This window comes from Kogia breviceps, chromosome 17, assembly GCF_026419965.1.
Source record: "Kogia breviceps isolate mKogBre1 chromosome 17, mKogBre1 haplotype 1, whole genome shotgun sequence".
Taxonomy (NCBI): domain Eukaryota; kingdom Metazoa; phylum Chordata; class Mammalia; order Artiodactyla; family Physeteridae; genus Kogia; species Kogia breviceps.
In genome coordinates, this window is record NC_081326.1 from 47284700 (window position 1) to 47306480 (window position 21781).

General features: G+C 36.3%; 1 protein-coding gene across 2 annotated transcripts in view; it reads right to left on the reverse strand.

Moving 5' to 3' along the window:
• Positions 1-21781, reverse strand: part of LRP12 (LDL receptor related protein 12) — an 84407-nt gene that overhangs the window by 24406 nt on the left and 38220 nt on the right. Inside the window, exon 2 of one of the 2 annotated variants that reach the window (XM_059042544.2) lies at positions 21658-21714. The exons of the other annotated variant lie outside the window; for it this stretch is intronic. Coding sequence (XP_058898527.1) covers positions 21658-21714 — 57 coding nt within the window. The remainder of the gene's footprint in view (positions 1-21657; positions 21715-21781) is intronic. 2 annotated transcript variants of the gene reach the window in all.

A 21781-nucleotide genomic window follows, 5' to 3' on the forward strand; every position in this document is an offset into this window, starting at 1 on the left:
CTCCCAATGGTGCCTGATCTCTCCAGAGCACCTGACAGTGATTTTTTTCCTCTTGATACTGTACTACCTTGACTTTGCTGACATCACTCTTCTGGTTCTTCTAACTCTGACTCTTCAGTGTTAGTTCTCTAGCACTAGATCCTTCTTCTTCAGACAGCTCCTGATATATTGGTGTTCATGGTTCATGCCCAAGCCTTCTACTCTTCTCACTCTCTATGGAAGATCTCATTCACTCCTACATTTCCACTATGATCTATGGTTCATGAGTTTAAAAATCTTTAACCCAGAGATTTTGCATAATCAAGGGCCCACTGGACATTCCAACCTCAAATTCAACATGATCAGAAATGTGTGTTTCTCAAATCCTTCTCTTCATTCTATATTCTGAACCGTTATTATCTTAGGCATCATATTTGGCAAAAGGAATAGTCATTTCACCTAATTAAAGTAAAAAAAAAGCTAACTTTAAGAATACCACAAGCAACCTCAAGGATTTTTTAAGCATAGGAAATAAAGCTCAGAGCAACTAAAAATAGAAATCTCAAAATCAGAACCTGAGGCTGCCTTCACCACCTCTTAAATCAAGGCTTGCTTTATCTCCTATACATCTGCCCCAATCTTCCAACTGGCTTTCTGAGTCCTCTATTTTTCCATTATTTCAGTATCTTATAATGATTTCCCATTCCCAACTTATAATAACACTTCAGCTTAAGTATCTACCATCAACTGTAATTTTACTGTTTTCTTATTTTGTTATATTTATACTATTATTCATTTCATATTATACCCTTTTCCATAAAGGATTTGAAGTGACTTATTATTGCAATCAGTTTGATAATACTTAAGCATCCACTTCCTCAAAAAACTGCCTACCCACATAGAGTGCTGCAAGAATTAAATACAATTATTTTGGTAAAGGAATTAGCACACTGCTTGGATTACAGCAAGTTGTTAATTAATAACGTCACAAGATATGCCAAATCAGATTGGCAGTAATGCCTGGACTGAGGTACTGCTAAGGCAGTGTTCAGGCTAAATGGGAAAGAGGGCAGTGATTGTTCATTTAATATGTGCTGGGCACCATTACACTCTTGAAAGAATGGGAAATTATGCCACAATTAACTGGTTATCTGACATGGGTTGGGATACATACTCACAAAACATTGCTTTATGGAATGAATTTCTTTTTGCTCTAAAGAAAATTTTTACTCAGTTCTGCTAGTTTGAACCTCATCTTTCTAGATTTTGGCTATACTCCAATTTAGGATGTACCAAACCTGACCTTCTCGTACCTCCATTTATTCTAGCTGTATCTTCTCTATTGTTTACACAGTTATTTTATCAATAGCTACTGTCTGGTTATTTCTTCAATAGAGTTAGTTTATATGTAATTGGCAAACAGAGGAATCTTGTCAGTATAATGCAAAGTTGTGAAAGATCTTATTCCCAGCATATTAATGATTTGAAGTAACCAGGGGCAGGAGAAAACCCCTACAGAAGCACCTTCCTTTACTGCAAGAAGTGGTTACTTTTACTGGTTTAAAGAATTACTTGACTTTCTTTTATATTAAGCTATCTTGGGAGGCTGCAAGTATAGACGGAGATGTGAACACCTTTCCCCACTATCAAAATAAAATAAAACAAAACACCTTAATTGATGAAGGGTACCTCCGAATTATGTTTTTAGTTTTGATTAAACTGGTCTCCACTAGAAGCAAATCTCTTCAAGGAGGAAGTATGAACTCCACAGTACATGGCTGCAAAGTATGGACTGGGTCTAGGTGTAAATGTCAGAAGATATCTGTGCTGCCATCTGGATCGATATTTTACTTGGTAGGGCTATACATAAAAAGTTATACAGCTGGAAGCAATCTGTACCAACACTACCTTTCTCATAAGCCCTGTTAGTTTAGTGTTCACTTTTGCAGAATGTAAGATTTTCCAGGAACACACACATGGCATCATGGCAGGAATGGCTGTATTTTAGTCTTTGTTCATTTTGCTTCCTTAATATATCTCTTAATAACCAGTATCAACTTATTGTTCTCAGAACACAAATATCTACCAAAAAAAAATCTATTTAATTTACTTTAGTCAGTATCTTTCGATATAAACAAATGCTCATGTATTCTGGATGATGATGATGATATGTAACTCTACTTTTGATAAATTTCCCATAACTCCAGAAACAGAAGCTCCCAAATTAAAAGGGTTCTAAACATTCATTCAAAAAAGGTAGCAACTTTCAACTTGGATAGAGACTTCTTCACAGGAGAATGCAGTGATTAGGTTATCTGATTAGTCCCCAAAAGCCTATTTCATTTGTAGTGAATCTAGTGTACAGGACATCTGGAATGAAAAATAAAAGAAAATGGCATTATTACAATGCTACTGGTTAAAATGTACTAAAAGGCTAAACTAAATATATACAGTTTTAAATTTATCATGTATGTTCTCAATTAAGAAAAGGAGAATTAACTGAAGAATAAATAGGTAGAGATTCTCTGATGGAGTTCTTAATAAGATTTTGATAATTTCTGGGTTTAAAACACAAAGATTCCACTGTATAGTTTAGAAAACAGGACAAAACTGATTGAGAAACACTCAAGACTTCATGTTTATTCTGATACTAGTTCAATAATCCCACAGAAAAGCAAATAACTATGGTTTTAAAACTAGATTAGTACACCACACCTATTATCTTTAAAGCAACCATTTAAAAAAAATAAACTGTTCAAACAACCTCTACTTTAGAGGCTACATGGAAGAGAAGAGGGTAACTTCAAAGTAACGTCAAATAAACTGCCCTTCAATTTGAGATTTCATGGTTTTTAAAGCTTGAAAAAAAGAGGCATGCAAGGAAATTTATGGTTCGAAATGAGCTACTTTTAAAAGAAAAGTACAATTTCCTGTTCCACAGATGAAGAATTGGGTTTCTTTTCAAAACTGACAAGGGTTGTTGGCACTTTATGACTAAAAGGGACCTGAAATCTTTGTGCCTTTGGTTTTAACAAACCACAAAACTGAAATGTAAGTAAAAATCAGCTATGTTTACTGACCACCTCAAGTACATAAGACACAATACGAAAAGAACAAAAGAGGAGAATGAAGAAAATTAATGCTCTCGTGGACACTGAAGTTTTGTAAAAATGATTTATGCTTACTAACTGAATCCAAGAAACATATAAACAGGTATGAGAGCATATAAGACAATATGATCCTAAATGATATAATGCATAAAGTAATTTAAAGCAATGCATCATAGGGCATGGGGTATTATAAAACAGAAAAAATAAGTCCTACATTTGGGCCTGCATTATGTAAGTTAAGTTTACTCGACTATTAACATAGTATTTCTTTCATTGAAAAGAAGTAAAAAGATCACATTCCAAATTAGAAGAATTTAATGACTCAATTCTATAGATACTAGTTAAGGCAAGATAGACTACTGCTAAAAGAAGTGATATGATACAAATATTCTGTGAAGATTACTTTGCTCTACTGTAACCTGTGGGAAGGGAAACTGGTGAGGCAAAGAGATCAGCTAAGAAGCAAATACAGAAGCTCCTCTACTTGTAAAATTTTACTTTATGAAAGTTTCAGTATGAAACAAAAGCACGCTCGCCCTGTTCACAAGCAAAGGACAGCATTTATAGTCAACAGTGGCCACTATCATTTGTCCATCTCCTTTTTCATAGTATAGAGTGTTTTATAAATACTAACTCCATTTGGCTATTAAATACAAAAGCAATTCCACATGTTGAAAATACAAATAAGAAGGGTTTGATTCCAATGGAAATAAATGAAATTAATAAAATACCATCTTCAAAATAAAAAATTAGTAAGCAAATGGTGACTGTTGAACAGCCATGTGGGATGAGAGTATGAATGATTCTGAGGGTAATACGTGAATCAAGCAATAAATGGAAAATGCTGTACCTATGTAAGCAATAAAAGGCACCAAGACATGGGAAAATTTAAATGTATAGTAGATGATTAGTATGGAAAGCAGATACCAACTGGCCCACTGTTAATTTAAGAGAAGGGCACCAGTTTGAAAACTTATGGCTAAGTATGGTACACAGTGCTGAAGATGAGATTTTTGTTGCAAGTCAGAAGCTTATGGTTCACAAGTTCAAGGCCCATGAGTATACTCAAAGTGAGGCATGTGTGGTTAGGTCGGTGGGTCCTGTGGCTGATGATAATGTTACTGCCTATCAGGTACTTCCTTTTCTTGTGTCTTTTCGCATTTAATTCTTACTATTATTAGCTCTATTTAACCAATGAGGAAAAAATGGAGGCACAGAGAAGTTAAGTTATTCTCCTAAGGTCTGAAAAAGTAAGTGTCACAGCTGGGATTGGAACCCAGGCAGTAGGCTTCAGAGCTACACTCTTAACCACTAAGACACACTATTGCCCACTAGGGAGCTCCCTATGACACCTGGAATAATTATCAGGGGGTGGGTGGAAAGCTGCCTCAATAGAATTTCAATAAAGATAAAAACGGTTTGTTTTGGTAAAAAATGTCTTGGTCCTATATTAATGTGGAGAGAAAACGTATAGGATCTATGATAACACAGAGAAAGAGGGTATACTTAGATTTAAAGCTTCTAAAGACTGATTCCTATTTGCTACAAATCTATGTGGGGACTGCAGGCAGGAGGAAACTGCTTCTTAGTCTCTTTGGAATTAAAAAAATGACTTTGTAAACAGGATTCTAGAACTTCCTTTAATAATAAAACGTACATATATATACATTAACTATAGGTTAGCTGATTATGGAATGGGGCAGAATAGAAGCAAGAAGGGTATGCAGTGAATGCTGAGGGACCTATTTCAAAGGAAAGAGAAACAGAGAAGAGGAAAGTGGAGAAGGCTGGGTAATTAATGAAAAGTGGTTGTGTTCTTAAAGATGCTGAATACTGGACGGATTGGTCAGAGTTTACATGGGTCACTGACAACACAGGGAAAGTACCAAGTGAGTATCAGAATCTGCAAGATGAATGACGTGGAAGTACAAGAGTGGTCCTTTGGCAGGCTGTGCCCCGTATGACACAGCTCAGCCCTGCAACTCAACAGGGAACCAAAGAAGTCTTGGCCAGGAAGAAACTCATTCCGTTTGAAAATCCCCTTCTTGCAACTTGACTGGGTTTGTGGCTCACACTTAGCGTCTTGATTTCTTTGACAACCTTGTTGTCCAGACTCCTTTAATACCTGAGCTGTCATAATGGAAATGTCAGAACAGTCAACACACTAAGGATGGACTGAGCCAGAAGGAGACAGAGGTTAGACGTGATACTATCCCTGAGAAGTACTCCAAATTTCATTCTAATTTTTTCAAGAAGTCAGCAAACAACTTTTCTTTTTAGGGAAATAAGTAGTAGCACTGTAACAGCAATATTTACTAGTCTAAGATGAGAAAGCTTTTAATTATCATTTAAAAGGTAAGAATCAGGGGGCACCTTCAAGATGGTGGAGGAGTAAGACGTGGAGATCACCTTCCTCCCCACAAATACATCAGAAATACATCTACATGTGGAACAACTCCTACAGAACACCTACTGATCGCTGGCAGAAGACCTCAGACTTCCCAAAGGGCAAGAAACTCCCCATATACCTGGGTAGGGCAAAAGAGAAAAGTAAAAAGAGAGACAAAAGAATAGGGACGGGACCTGCACTTCTGGGAGGGAGCTGTGAAGGAGGAAAGGTTTCCTCCACACACTAGGAAGCCCCTTCATGGTTAGAGACGGGGGGTGGTGGGGTGGGGGGTAAGCTTTGGAGCCACAGAGGAGAGCACAGCAACAAGGGTGCAGAGGGCAAAGCGGAGAGATTCCTGCACAGAGGATCGGTGCCGACCAGCACTCACCAGCCCGAGAGGCTTGTCTGCTCACCCGCCAGGGCGGACGGGGGCTGCGAGCTGAGGCTCGAGCTGAGGCTTGGGCTTCGGTCGGATCGCAGGGAGAGGACTGGCGGCGTGCACTCAGCCTGAAGGGGTTAGTGCACCACGGCTAGCCAGGAGGGAGTCCGGGGAAAAGTCTGGACCTGCCTAAGAGGCAAGAGACCATTGTTTTGGGGTGCTCGAGAAAAGGGGATTCAGAGCACCACCTAAACGAGCTCCAGAGACGGGTGCGAACCGCAGCTATCAGCGCGGACACCAGAGACGGGCATGAGACGCTAAGGCCGCTGCTGCCGCCACCAAGAAGCCTCTATGAGAGCACAGGTCACTCTCCACACCTCCCCTCCCGGGAGCCTGTGCAGCCCGCCATTGCCAGAGTCCCGTGATCCAGGGACAACTTCCCTGGGAGAACGCATGGCGTGTCTCAGGCTGCTGCAACGTCACACCTGCCTCTGCCGCACATTCCGTACCCTTTCCTCACCCCGGCCTGAGTGAGCCAGAGCCCCCGAATCAGCTGCTCGTGTAACCCCAGCCTATCTGAGCAAAGAACAGACGCCCTCAGGCGACCTACACGCAGAGGCGGGTCCAGATCCAAAGCTGAACCTCGGGAGCTGTGCGAACAAAGAATAGAAAGGGAAATTTCTCCCAGCAGCCTCAGGGGCAGCGGATTACATCTCCACAATAAACTTGATGTACCCTGCATCTATGGAAAACCTGAATAGACAACGAATCATCCCAAATTGAGGAGGTAGACTCTGGGAGCAACTGCAGACTTGGGGTTTGCTTTCTGCATCTAATTTGTTTCTGGTTTTATGTTTATCTTAGTTTAGTATTTAGAGCTTATTAGCATTGGTAGATTTATTAATTTGGTTGCTCTCTTTTTAAAATTTTATATATATATATATTTTTTTTCTTCCCTTTTCCCTTTTTGTGAGTGTGTATGTGTATACTTCTTTGTGTGACTTTGTCTGTACAGCTTTGCTTTTGCCATCTGTCCTAGGGTTCTGACTGTCCTTTTTTTTTTTAAAGCATAGTTTCTAGCGCTTGTTATCATTGGTGGATTTGCTTTTTGGTTTGGTTGCTCTCTTCTTTCTTTCTCTCTTTTTTAAAATTACTTTTTTACTTTTACTAATTTTTTTCTATTTTAATAACTCTATTTTTTCCTTCCTTCCTCCCTTCCTTTCTTCCTTTCTCTCCCTTTTCTTCTGAGCCATGTGGCTGACAGGGGCTTGGGGCTCCAGCCAAGTGTCAGGCCTGTGACTCTGAGGTGAGAGAGCCGAGTTCAGGACACTGGTCCACCAGAGACCTCCCGGCTCCACATAATATCAAATGGTGAAAGCTCTCCCAGAGATCTCCATCTCAGTGCTAAGACCCAGCTCTACTCAACGACCAGCAAGCTACAGTGCTGGACACCCTATGTCAAACAACTAACAAGAGAGGAACACAACCCCACCCTTAGCAGAGAGGCTGTCTAAAATCATAATAAGGTCACAGACACCCAAAAACACACCATCAGATGTGGACCTGCCCACCAGAAAGACAAGATCCAGCCTCATCCTCCAGAACACAGGCACCAGTCCCCTCCACCAGGAAGCCTACACAACCCACTGAACCAACCTTACCCACTGGGAGCAGACACCAAAAACAACAGGAATTACAAACCTGCAGACTGTGAAATAGAGACCCCAAACACAGTAATTTAAGCAAAATGAGAAGTCAGAGAAATACACAGCAGATGAAGAAGCAAGGTAAAAACCGACCAGACCAAACAAATGAAGAGGAAATAGGCAGTCTACCTGAAAAAGAATTCAGAGTAATGATAGTAAAGATGATCAAAAATCATGGAAACAGAATGGAGAAAATACAAGAAACGTTTCACAAGGACCTAGAAGAACTAAAGAGCAAACAAACAACGATGAACAACATAATAAATTAAATTTAAAATTCCCTAGAAGGAATCAATAGCAGAAAAACTGAGGCAGAAGAACAGATAAGTGACCTGGAAGATAACATAATGGAAATAACTACCACAGAGCAGAATAAAGAAAAAAGAATGAAAAAAATTGAGGACAATCTCAGAGACCTCTGGGACAACATTAAAGGCACCATCATTCGAATTATAGGGGTCCAAGAAGAAGAAGAGAAAAAAAAAGGGACTGAGAAAATATTTGAAGAGATTATAAGTGAAAACTTCCCTAATATGGGAAAGGAAATAGTCAATCAACTCCAGGAAGCACAGAGAGTCCCATACAGGATAAATCCAAGGAGAAACATGCCAAGAAACATACTAATCAAACTATCAAAAATTAAATACACAGAAAAAATATTAAAAGCAGCAAGGGAAAGCAACAATTAACATACAAGGGAATCCCCATAAGGTTAACAGCTGATCTTTCAGCAGAAACTCTGCAAGCCAGAAGGGAGTGGCAGGACATATTTTAAAGTGATGAAAGGGAAAAACCTACAACCAAGACTACTCTCCCAGCAAGGATCTCATTCAGATTTGACGGAGAAATTAAAACCTTTACAGACAAGCAAAAGCTAAGAGAATTCAGCACCACCAAACGAGCTCTACAACAAATGCTAGAGGAACTTCTCTAGGCAGGAAACACGAGAGAAGGAAAAGACTTACAATAACAAACCCAGAACAATTAAGAAAATGGTAACAGGTACATACATATTGATAACTACCTTTAATGTAAATGCATTAACTACTCCCACCAAAAGACACAGACTGGCTGAATGGATATAAAAACAAGACCTGTACATATGCTGTCTACAAGAGACCCACTTCAGACCTAGGGACACATACGAACTGAAAGTGAGAGGATGGAAAAAGGTATTCCATGCAAATGGAAATCAAAAGAAAGCTGGAGTAGCAATTCTCATATCAGACAAAACAGACTTTAAAATAAAGACTACTACAAGAGACAAAGAAGGACACTATGTAATGATCAAGGGATCAATCCAAGAAGATATAACAATTGTAAATATTTATGCACCCAACATAAGAGCACCTCAATACATAAGGCAAATGCTAACAGCCATAAAAGAGGAACTTGACAGTAACACAATCATAGTAGGGGACTTTAACACCCCACTTTCACCAATGGACAGATCATCCAAAATGAAAATAAATAAGGAAACACAAGCTTTAAATGATACATTAAACAAGATGGACTTAATTAATATTTATAGGACATTCCATCCAAAAACAGCAGATTACACTTTCTTCTCAAGCGCTCATGGAACATTCTCCAAGATAGATCATATCTTGGGTCACAAATCAAGCCTTGGTAAATTTAAGAAAACTGAAATCATATCAAGTATCTTTTCTGATCACAATGTTTATTAGATTAGATATCAACTACAGGAAAACCACTGTAAAAAATACAAACACATGGAGGCTAAACAATACACTACTAAATAACCAAGAGATCACTGAAGAAATCAAAAAGAAATCAAAAAATACTAGAAACAAATGACAATGAAAACACAATGACCCAAAAAACTACGGGATGCAGCAAAAGCAGTTATAAGAGGGAAGTTTATAGCAATACAATCCTACCTCAAGAAACAAGACATATCTCAAATAAACAACCTAATCTTACACATCAAGCAATTAGAGAAAGAAGAATTTAAAAAACCCCGAAGTTAGCAGAAGGAAAGAAATCATAAAGATCAGATCAGAAATAAATGAAAAAGAAATGAAGGAAACAACAGCAAAGATCAATAAAACTAAAAGCTGGTTCTTTAAGAAGATAAACAAAATTGATAAACCATTATCCAGACTCATCAAGAAAAAAGGGAGAAGACTCCAATCAATAGAATTAGAAATGAAAAAGGAGAAGTTACAACGTACAATGCAGAAATACAAAGGATCATGAGAGATTACTACAAGCAACTCTATGCCAATAAAATGGACAACCTGGAAGAAATGGACAAATTCTTAGAAAAGCACAACCTTCCAAGACTGAACCAGGAAGAAAGAGAAAATATAAACAGACCAATCACAAGCACTGAAACTGAAACTGTGATTAAAACTCTTCCAACAAACAAAAGCCCAGGACCAGATGGCTTCACAGGCCAATTCTATCAAACATTTAGAGAAGAGCTAACGCCTATCCTTCGCAAACTCTTCCAAAATATAGCAGAGGGGAGAACATTCCCAAAGTCATTCTATGAGGCCATCATCACCCTGATACCAAAACCAGACAAAGATGCCACAACAAAAGAAAACTACAGGCCAATAGCACTGATGAACATAGATGCAAAAATCCTCAACAAAATACTAGCAAAGAGAATTCAACAGCACATTAAAAGGATCACACACTATGATGAAGTGGGGTTTATTCCAGGAATTCAAGGATTCTTCAATATATGCAAATCAATCAATGTGATAAACCATATTAACAAATTGAAGGAGAAAAACCATATGATCATCTCAAAAGATGCAGAGAAAGCTTTCAACAATATTCAACACCCATTTATGATAAAAACCCTCCAGAAAGGAGGCACAGAGGGAACTTACCTCAACATAATAAAGGCCATATATGAGAAACCCACAGCCAGCATTGTTCTCAATGGTGAAAAACTGAAACCATTTCCACTAAGACCAGGAATACGACAAGGCTGCCCACTCTCACCACTATTATTCAACATAGTGTTGGAAGTTTTAGCCACAGCAGAGAAGAAAAAGAAATAAAAGGAATCCAAATCAGAAAAGAAGAAGTAAAACTGTCACTGTTTGCAGATGACATGATACTACACATACAGAATCTTAAAGATGCTACCAGAAAACTACTAGAGCTAATCAATGAATTTGGTAAAGTTGCAGGACACAAAATTAATGCACAGAAATCTCTTGCATTCCTATATACTAACGATGAAAAATCTGAAATAGAAATTAAGGAAACACTCCCATTTACCACTGTAACAAAAAAAAATAAAATACCTAGGGTATAAACCTACCTAAGGAGACAAAAGACCTGTATGCAGAAAGCTATAAGACACTGATGAAATAAATTAAAGATGATACAAACAGATGGAGAGATCCATGTTCTTGGACTGGAAGGATCAACACTGTGAAAATCACTATACTACGTAAAACAATCCACAGATTCAATGCAATCCTTATCAAACCACCAATGGCATTTTTCACAGAACTAAAACAAAAAATTTCACAATTTGTATGGAAACACAAAAGACCCCAAATAGACAAAGCAATCTTGAGAAAGAAAAATGGAGCAGGAGGAATCAGGCTGACTTCAGACTATACTACAAAGCTATAGTAATCAAGACAATATGGTACTGGCACAAAAACAGAAATATAGATCAATGGAACAGGACAGAAAGCCCAAAGATAAACCCACGCACATATGGTCACCTTATCTTTGATAAAGGAGGCAAGAATATACAATAGAGGAAAGACAGCCTCTTCAAGAAGTGGTGCTGGGAAAACGGGACAGCTACATGTAAAAGAATGAAATTAGAACACTTCCTAACACCATACACAAAAATAAACTCAAAATGGGTTAAAGACCTAAATGTAAGGCCAGACACTATCAAACTCTTAGAGAAAAACCTAGGCAGAACACTCTATGACACAAATCACAGCAAGATCATTTTTGACCCACCTCCTAGAGAAAATGGAAATAAAAACAAAAATAAACAAGTGGGACCTAATGAAAGTTAAAAGCGTTTGCACAGCAAAGTAAAGCATAAACAGAATTTTTAAAAAATTATTTATTTTATTTATTTTTATTTTTGGCTGCATGTGGGCTTTCTCTAGCTGTGGCGAGTGGGGTTTACTCTTTGTTGCGGTGCGCGGGCTTCTCATGGCAGTGGCTTCTCTTTGTTGCAGAGCACGGGTTCTAGGCACATGGGCTTCAGTATTTGTGGCTCGCAGTCCCCAGAGCACAACCTCAGTAGCTGTGGCGCCCAGGCTTAGTTGCTCCACAGCATTTGGGATCTTCCCAGACCAGGGCTCAAACCTTTGTCCCCTGCGTTGGCAGGCGGATTCTTAACCACTGTGCCATCAAGGAAGCGAAAAGACAACCCTCAGAATGGGAGAAAATATTTGCAAACAAAGCAAGTGACAAAGGATTAATCTCCAAAATATACAAGCAACTCATGCAGCTCAATATCAAATAAACAAACAACCCAATCCAAAAATGGGCAGAAGACCTAAATAGACATTTCTCCAAAGAATATATACAGATTGCCAACAAACACGTGAAAGGATGCTCAACATCAGTAATCATGAGAGAAATGCAAATCAAAATTACAATGAGGTATCACCTCACACCAGTCAGAATGGCCATCAGCAAGAAATCTACAAACAATAAATGCTGGAGAGCGTATGGAGAAAAGGGAACCCTCTTGCACTGTTGGTGGGAATGTAAATCGATAAAGCCACTATGGAGAACAGTATGGAGGTTCTTCAAAAAACTAAAAATAGAACTACCATACGACCCAGCAATCCCACTACTGGGCATATACCCCAAGGAAACCATAATTCAAAAAGAGTCATGTACCACAATGTTCACTGCAGCTCTATTTACAACAGCCAGGATATGGAAGCAATGTAAGTGTCCATCGACAGATAAATGGATAAAGAAGATGTGGCACATATATACAACAGAATATTACTCAGCCATAAAAAGAAACGAAACTGAGTTATTTGTAGTGAGGTGGATGGAATTTGTCATACATAGTGAAGTAAGTCAGAAAGAGAAAAACAAATACCATATGCTAACACATATATATGGAATATTAAAAAAAAATGGTTCTGAAGAACCTAGGGTCAGGACAGGAATAAACGTGCAGACATAGAGAATGGACTTGAGGACATGGAAAGGGGGAAGGGTAAGCTGGGATGAAGTGAGAGAGTGGCATGGACATATATACACTACCAAATGTAAATTAGATAGCTAGTAGGAAGCAGATGCATAGCACAGGGAGATCAGCTTGGTGCTTTGTGTCCACCTAGAGGGGTGGGATAGGGAGGGTGGGAGGGAGACGCAAGAGGGAGGGATATGGGGACATATGTATACATACAGCTGATTCACTTTGTTATACAGCAGAAACTAACACACCATTGTAAAGCAATTATACTCCAATAAAGATGTTAAAAATTTTTTTAAATTAAAAATAAATAAATAAAAGTTAAAAATCAGTGCAAGCAGAAAACTTTATATTAATTTATCACTCACACTCCAGAGACTCTTTCATTACTTGCAGACTTATTTCCAGAAATCATAGATTTCTACGGCAAGCAGGATATCCTATAGCCAGGAAATCCTATATCCAGAATGAATATTAAATGGATATTCATTCCTCTGTATTAGTACAGATACTTAAGAATGAACACAGCAATATCTTTATTCCTATTATTTTTAGTGTTTTTTTTTTTCTTTTTCTTTTTTTTTTTTTTGTGGTACACGGGCCTCTCACTGTTGTGGCCTCTCCCGTTGCGGAGCACAGGCTCTGGACGCACAGGCTCAGGGGCCGTGGCTCACGGGCCCAGCCGCTCTGCAGCATGTGGGATCTTCCCGGACCGGGGCACGAACCTGTGTCCCCTGTATCGGCAGGTGGACTCTCAACCACTGAGCCACCAGGGAAGCCCAGTGATTTTTTTTAAGAACCAAAATATTCACTTGGTCCTCAACTCTATTCAAGGCAGGTAATTCCTTGCTTTCTTAAAGCTCACTAATGTCCAGAACAAACAAATAATAATCAGAGGCTACATGGCCGTAAAATAATATATATTTTAAAAACTCAAGATAGGTACAAAATATGGAAAGATAGAAGGAAAAATAGAAAAAAACAGTTTTTTTAGTTCTAATAGGGTCACAGCACACTATGAATAAGATCAGAAGAGTACTCTTAATGGAACTAGCTAACTAGCTTTATCCTAAAATTTCTAAGGGCAAGAATAAGTTTGAATTTTGCTAGCAAAGCATAAGATAAAATGAATACGGAAGATTCAACCTTTTATATCTTTTTAAAAAAAGACATAAAAGGGCAATTTTTTTCCTGGAAGAGCATAAAAACGATTGATACGTTACTTACATTTTCTAAATTTAAGCACTCCGGGTGAATGAAATGCTAAGCAAACTACGACTTCTATTTCCTGAGTGGGAAAAACTATTAATTTCTGAAGTTTACTGTGATTCTTGCTGGAAACATAGAAGAGGTAAGGCAGAATCGGCACATGAGCAAAGATAAATTGGCCTTGGAGTTCACAATTTTCTAAGTCATTTCTATCAGCCTTGATATCGTTTTTAGTATACTCACATCTTCTGAGAGTGTTCCAGTCTTGGTGTCTTCTGTCAAGAGTGATACCCAGAAACAAACCTAATATCAGACTCTGTTAGGGAGGAGTAGAGAACTACGATGGACTTTGTTCTGGATACTGTATTTCTATCACTGCAGCTTAAGATCAAATCACCCCCTAACTTGTATTGGTCTGTTAGTCAACTTGAAAACCAAAATTCAGTTTGCCTACCTGCTAAGTGACTGGCTTTTGTACAATAGATGCATAGTATCTTTAAATCCATGCCTTAGCAAAAGTACAAAAAATTAACATGATCTCACACTGAAGAATTATTCTCAAAGTAAAAAAAGGTTTATTCTCAAAGTTAAAGAATGGAAAAGAAAATGTCAAATGTTTGAATGCAACTTGTTTTTTACCTTCAATGGATCTGGCCCACTCACTTGAGCAGATAAACTTCACTTCTACCATCTAAGCATCGCACACTTCTGTCACATTACAACCTGTTCTGTCTATGGTCCTGGTACATTTAATGCTCTGCTGTTGAGTTTATTTATTGTTTATTATAGTAATAAACAATTATAAGATATAACAATCTTGCTATAAATATGTAATTGTTCAGTAAATATGTGACAACATATGAAATGTTATGTCTATGTAAATGCTTCACATAAAATATATTGCATAATATAATGTTATAAACAATATTTAATTATATAGCATATATTACATATAAAAGTATACTATATAATATAATAAACATTTATATTATATAAACATTATAATACTATATATTATAGTACTATATAATACTACCATTACTTTCTTTTCTAAAACTTATGGGGAATGATCTACTCCAAAAGCTGAAGTGTCTCAAAAATAAACTCTGAAGGCAGGCAATGCCTTTAAAAGTTAATAGTTTCCTAAACTAATATGTTGTTGGTTTTTTAAAAAAATGTACTCTGTCTTGTATTCTCCACTCACTTTCTTCATTTGAAGGACAGTTTCTTGGGTTCACACTAAGTTCTATTTTTATATTCTAAAATCCTAAAAACCCGAAAATATATAAGCTTTCTTTTTTTTCTCCCTGTTTGAAACATGGATAAAAGACACTGTATTGGACAGTGTCTGTCACTATATTGGTGAAATTCTTTTTCATAAGTTTAGCAAGAGGTCCAGGTATTTAACTGAATAATTGAAAATAACATTAAAATAGCAGGAAAGGTACAAAGGGCCACTTGCATCTGCTGCTTTATTCATGCAACTTTTCTATATTAAGAAAAAGCTGTAAACTGCTATCAAATAATTATAGTTTAAGCTTCATTTCCTTTCAGACTTTTTGTTTGGAAGATCTGAAAATTCTAGGATAATAAAAGTATTACCAGACTCGATGTTCTTCCACAGAAAGTTCAAAATACCGTATTATTATTTAACTGTGGTTAAAACAAAAGCCATTTTACGATAGTGCTCCACACTTCCGTAAAATGTTGCTAAACAATCTGTAAGCAAACTACTGCAATTTAGAAAATAATATCTCCTACTCTAAAAGGCCACAACTAAATTATTAGTTTAAAAAGGCTTATAGGACCAGCAGTGTGCTAGGCCTTTGAGTACTAGAATAGGAACTATAAAATGAAAAAACACAAAAGCAAGAAAGGGTGATGATTTTGATGAAATAAAAATTCTGACAGAACATAGGAAGCACAACGCCTAACAACTACTATCTTCTATACTCTGCTAATTCAGTTAATATGAACAAGGATTAAGAAAGAAATTTCCCAAGCAGGTAACTCTCCTTCTCCACACTCAGAAAATTCAGCCTTGCCTGACAAAAGATTTGAAGTCAAATGTAAAGTAGACTCAAGATCAGGCTAACCTCAGGTAGAGCTTTTAGCTAAGGATGTTATGAGGTATGAACATTTAGCAGCTGTATCACTGGTGAACTGGGAATAACGTGTTAAACTTTATACATAAAAACTTTCTAGTCGAGAAGCACATGCCCCAACATCTGTTCCTACTAGCAACCAGAAAATCTTTTTTAAATTTCAGGGTAGTTTTTGCCTAACCATAAAAGCCAATTCTATTCTTTTATTCTTTGCAATGTCACAACTCCAGGCCATGAATCAAAAAGAGAAATAAACAGTTACATTTCTGAACAGTTTGGGGAAAATAAAAGGTTGGGACTTTAATAGAAACATAGTAAGAAAACAGTTAACAAGATTATATGCAGTGTAAGTGCTCTCATACCTTGCAGATAGCTGTGTAGATCAACACAATCCTTTCTGAAGGTAATCTGACAAAAGGTTTCTAAAGTCTCTACATTATTTATGACGTTTGATACAGTAATTCCAATTCTAGAAATCTATGCTAAAGAAATAATCTCAGAAATTAAAAAAGGGCTAAATATATATTAATATGTTCCATGCAACATAATCCAGACTAGGGAGAACCCATTGGAAGAGAATCCATTGATATGTTTAAGAACATTACAATATAGCCACAGGATGGAAATTTTATACAGGCATTAAAATAACTATGAAAAATATATACTCTATAAAATGTTAAATAGAAAAGGCAGGAGATAAAATTAGTTACAATCCAAATGCATATACAATTACCTTTAAGGTATACACAGAAAAAGTACAAATGAAGTAAATTATAATATTATTAATTATACTAAGAATGCAGGGTTAATGGGTGATTTTCATAATCTTTTTGCTCTTTTTCCAATTTTTCTAAATGTTTAATGAAACTTGTATAATGCATAAACAGAATTTGTGAAAACAAGTAAAAAACTGATTTGGAAGTAATCAAGAGTAATGAGGACATAATTAAATTATATCTAGAATTACACTTTTTAAAAAAAAGTTGAAGTCTAGTTGATTTACAATGTTGTGTTAGTTTCAGGTATCCAGCAAAGTGATTCAGTTATACATGTGTATATATGTATATATCTATTCTTTTTCAGATTATTTTGCATTATAGGTTATTAAATCTAGAATTATTCTGACTCAAATAAATATAGATTATAGAGTAAAATTCAATTAAAGTGGATACATATTAAAAATCAAATATATTTGTTCAATGTGTATAAATCAATCTGATTTAAAAAAATGTTTCATTCCACATAGCAGATGAGCAATACATTAGCTATTTTACAAATTTAGACGTTTAACAGAGAACATGAGGCATTTAATTTAGACATTTTTTAAAAGAACATTAAAATAGCCTTCCTATTGTCTCATATATACAATTATATTACTTGCAGTTTCTATGATATAATTTCATAATGATTTTCACATATTATTAGATTTACAAAAATACCATGTCTTTTCTCCTTTCTCTATTTTATAAATGAAAGCAGATTTAAATTTCCGAACCATGAAAAGTTCTAAGGAAAAAAATATATAAAAAAGAATACTTTATCCAATCATACTTTTCCATTATACAACCACTAGATGTATACTTTTAGATAATCTACATTGTCTTACGACAATTCCTATGGCATAAGAACCAGCAAAAGGACAAAAACATATCTCTAAGCAAAGATTTGAGGAGGAGGATGAAAATGACTAGAACGTTAGAAATATAAACAAATTAACCTAAGCATAAGAACCCAAACTATATTATCAAGCAAAATTTGTTAATTCCCATAAAAATTATATGAATAAACAAAATCAAGTACTTAGTACTACTCACAATTAAAGTAAGAAAAATACTAAGTCTTTTACTACACACCAGACATTGTAACGAGACCTTTTAAATAAATTCAGGATCCAACTTAACGTGGTCATTATTTACCACAAGATTTACTACATTAAGGCCACATTACAGGGGCATTTTTCACATGTCTACTTTCTCCATTAAATGGTAAGTTCCTGTGGCAGTACTATTTTACTTACTGCTAACTCCCACCCTTCTTGGCACAAGGTACACATCAGGTGTTTAATACACGCTGAATGAATTTAATTTGCTACAGATAGGGTGGCTCTACCTCCCAAACTGTCCAGGATAGTTCTGGTTTTGCCTGTGGTATCAGCATGATTAAAAACAGTACACCCTTTTGCTTTCAAAGTGTCCTGATGTGGACCACAAATTACCTGAAAATACTACTGCATGTAAATTAAAATTCTTTCTAAAATGTCATTAACATTTCCAGAATGCAAAGAATGAATGAGCTAAGGCACTGGGCACTGTCAAAGAAGGTAGCAGAGGTGAAAAGAGCAGGTGAGGAGCAGACGCAGGCAGTACCACAGACAGAGCCACCTCACCACTTCTGTTGCTTGCTGGCCTCAAGAGAAAGCAAGTCTTATGTTTAGAGATTCTTCCCAAAGCTCATTTTCCATTTACACCAGCACTGAAAGGACTCTCATTTCAACTGGGGATGCAAGGAATTCAGAAGGCTCATACTGTACCAAGCATTACACCTTCTACAGTTCCATACTGACTAAATAAAGAAAACTTGCAATGAATCTGTATATCCAAAAGCACCTTTTAAGAGAGCATTCATTTATATTTTTAATGGCATGACTGGAATAGACTTCATGTTATTCTTCTCTTTCCATAGAAAAAAGATTTTATAGGACCAACCTTCAGAAAAACAATAAGGCATAAATAAGGTTTAACTGAGCTCTGAAATTAAGTAATTTATTGACACATAAATACATTTAATTAAAACACTCATTTTGTTACCAGCTGAACTGTGTCAACCCCAAAACTCCTATGTTAACGTCCTAACTGCCAGTACCTCAGAATGTGACTGGATTTGGAGACAGGATCTTTAAAGAGGTAACTAAATTACAGTGAGGTCATATGGGTGGGCCCTAATCCAATATGCCTGGTGTCCTAATAAGGAGAGATCAGGACGCAGATACACACAGAGGGAAGACCACATGAAGATAACAGGTAGAAGACTGCCATCTACAAGCCAAAGAAAGGGGCCTCAGAAGAAACCAACCCTGCTAATACCCTTGATCTTGGACTCCTAGCCTCCAGAACTATGAGAAAATAAACCTGTAAATCCCCATAATTCAGCAAACCAATATTTTCAAATATCTAATTCATATTACGAAATGATACATGGTGAAAAACAAACCCATTTAAAGGGCAAGAAAGGCCACTGGATTTTTGTAAAACAGAGAACAAAATGTTCACTGATATGGTTTCAGATCCCACTTGCAACTAACCTTTAAGAAACCACCACTTGTTGAGCTTTGGTATAGTACCAAAGAAGAATATTCACAATTATCTGAAAAAGGCTATGGAAATACTCCTCTCTTTTCAAATTACACAACCGTGTGAGGCTGGATTGTCTTCATATTGTCAAACAAAGCAATATGTTACAAAAGGCTGAGTGTAGAAACAGATGTGAGAATCCAGGTATCTCCTTTTAAGCCAATCTTTAAAAAGTTTGCAAAATTATAAAACAATACCATTCTTCTTACTGACATTTTTGTTTTGGAAAATACATTTTTAATAAAATTATGTTATTGATGTAAGCATGCAACTGACATTACTTTCATTAGCAAATGAATTAAGAAGTTTTAAACAACTCCTCGGTTTTAATTTCTAATACAGTAATTATCAGTAGCTATAACCTACATAAACAAAAACTCTTTGAAGTCCTTGTTAGAGGCTGAATTATGTCCTCCCCACACTCATTTGTTGAAGGCCTAACCCTCAACGTGACTATTTGGAAGCTAGGGACTTTAAGGAGGTAACTCATAAGCACGGGGCCCTACTCCTGTAGGACTGCGGTCCTTATAAGAAGAGGAAAAGACACCACAGGTCTCTCTCTCTGAGTGCACATAGAGGAAAGGTCATGTGAGGACACAGCGAGAAGGCACCATCTGCGAGTCAGGAAGAAAGGTCTTCAGACCAGAAACCAACCCCACCAGCGCCTTGACCCTGGACTTCTAGCCTCTAGAACTGTGAGAAAATAAGTATCTATTATTTAAGCCACTCAGACTTTGGTATTTTGTTATGGCAGCCTGAGCAGTCCCTGATATTGTTAAAAGCTTAAAAGGTGTCCTGAGAACAAAAAATCTGAAAATCACTACTTAGACAGTTAACTATTCGGCTGTGTAAATTAAATGTTTCTACACAACTTCTTACTTCATAATTACAACTTGGAAAAGTAATCATAATTTTCATAAGCTATCCAAAGTAGAAAAAGGGAGAAAATTAAGATCAACTCTAAACGAACCTTTTTCAACTTGATGTACACAACTGTATGCCATTTGAAAGCATGTGAAAATGGGGAAACACACTGTAAAAGAACACAGGCTGCAAAAGCACCTGCTTTTCATTTTCAGGAAACCAGCCTTGTCAATCTGTTTGGCCTAGCACAGACTAACTCTTAGAGTACTTGTTAAGTCTATTCACTTTCTGAATATAAAATGAGACATAAAACAAAACAGAAAAACATTCAGTTTTCCTTCATGAGAAAAAAATAACCAAAAAATTCCAAGAAGACACGAAGAAATCAATCAATAAATTGACAAATATACCACGTGCAATTTTTTTAATCACATAAAACTTATCAAGAATATAGGGAAATAATAAAATAATAGTAAGAAACTCAATTTCCATATATGCAAAAAATTAAAGATTCTGCTCTCCTACTAATTGTAGTTGATAATGCAAAAATGGTATCAAAGTTATGGTAGTCACCCCAGAAGGAAAAAAAAATTTTTTTTTATTGAAGTGTAGTTGATTTAAAATGTTTTGTTAGTTTCAGGTACACAGCAAAGTGATTCAATTGTGTGTGTGTGTGTGTGTGTGTGTGTGTGTACGTGTATATATATTCTTTTTCAGATTCGTTTCCATTGCAGTTTATTACAAGATATTGAATATATTTCCCCATGCTATATAGTAGTTCCTTGTTTTTTATTTTACATATTTAAGAATGAACATTTTAATAGTTATGGGCCCTTAAGTAATTAAGTTATAAAAGCTTAGATGAGTGGAAAAAATGCATTTACCTCAACAAGTTTCTGAATTTCATGCACACAAATACGTTGTTGGGTTGCTTTTTAATAACATATAAATTGTGCACTCAAGTACTACAGTTTTATGCATAGTAATATTTTTAATCTAAAAAATCAAGCAAAATGCTTAATTTCTCAGGCTCTAATGCTAGGAATAGCGTTCAAAATTACATTTTAATAAATTTCATTTCATATAACTTTGTATGTAAAGAAAACACTAATTCAACTTGAGCTAACTTTTCTCTTGGCTTGGTGTTTGTATGGAAAAATAATTATGCAGTCCGTTTGGAAAAATATAATCAATCCATGGGCATGCAAGTATCAATTTTATCTTATGAGAATTTCTCCATGTTCCAGTTACTTCATTCCTTATTACATGCTGCAAAAAGCAGTAATAATTTTTATAGCCAAATATCACTTCATAAGATACCAGGTGGCTGTCAATATTTACCACAGAAGTCATGCATGAAATTTAAACATTACAAAAAATGACTTACCAGTTGACACTCCTGAAATATGCACATTTTCAGAATGTTCTGCAAGAGCACCATTTCCTAAAATTAAACATAATGAATAAACTAATTTCCAAGATAAAATTTAAAAAAAATTTCAGATTCTCCC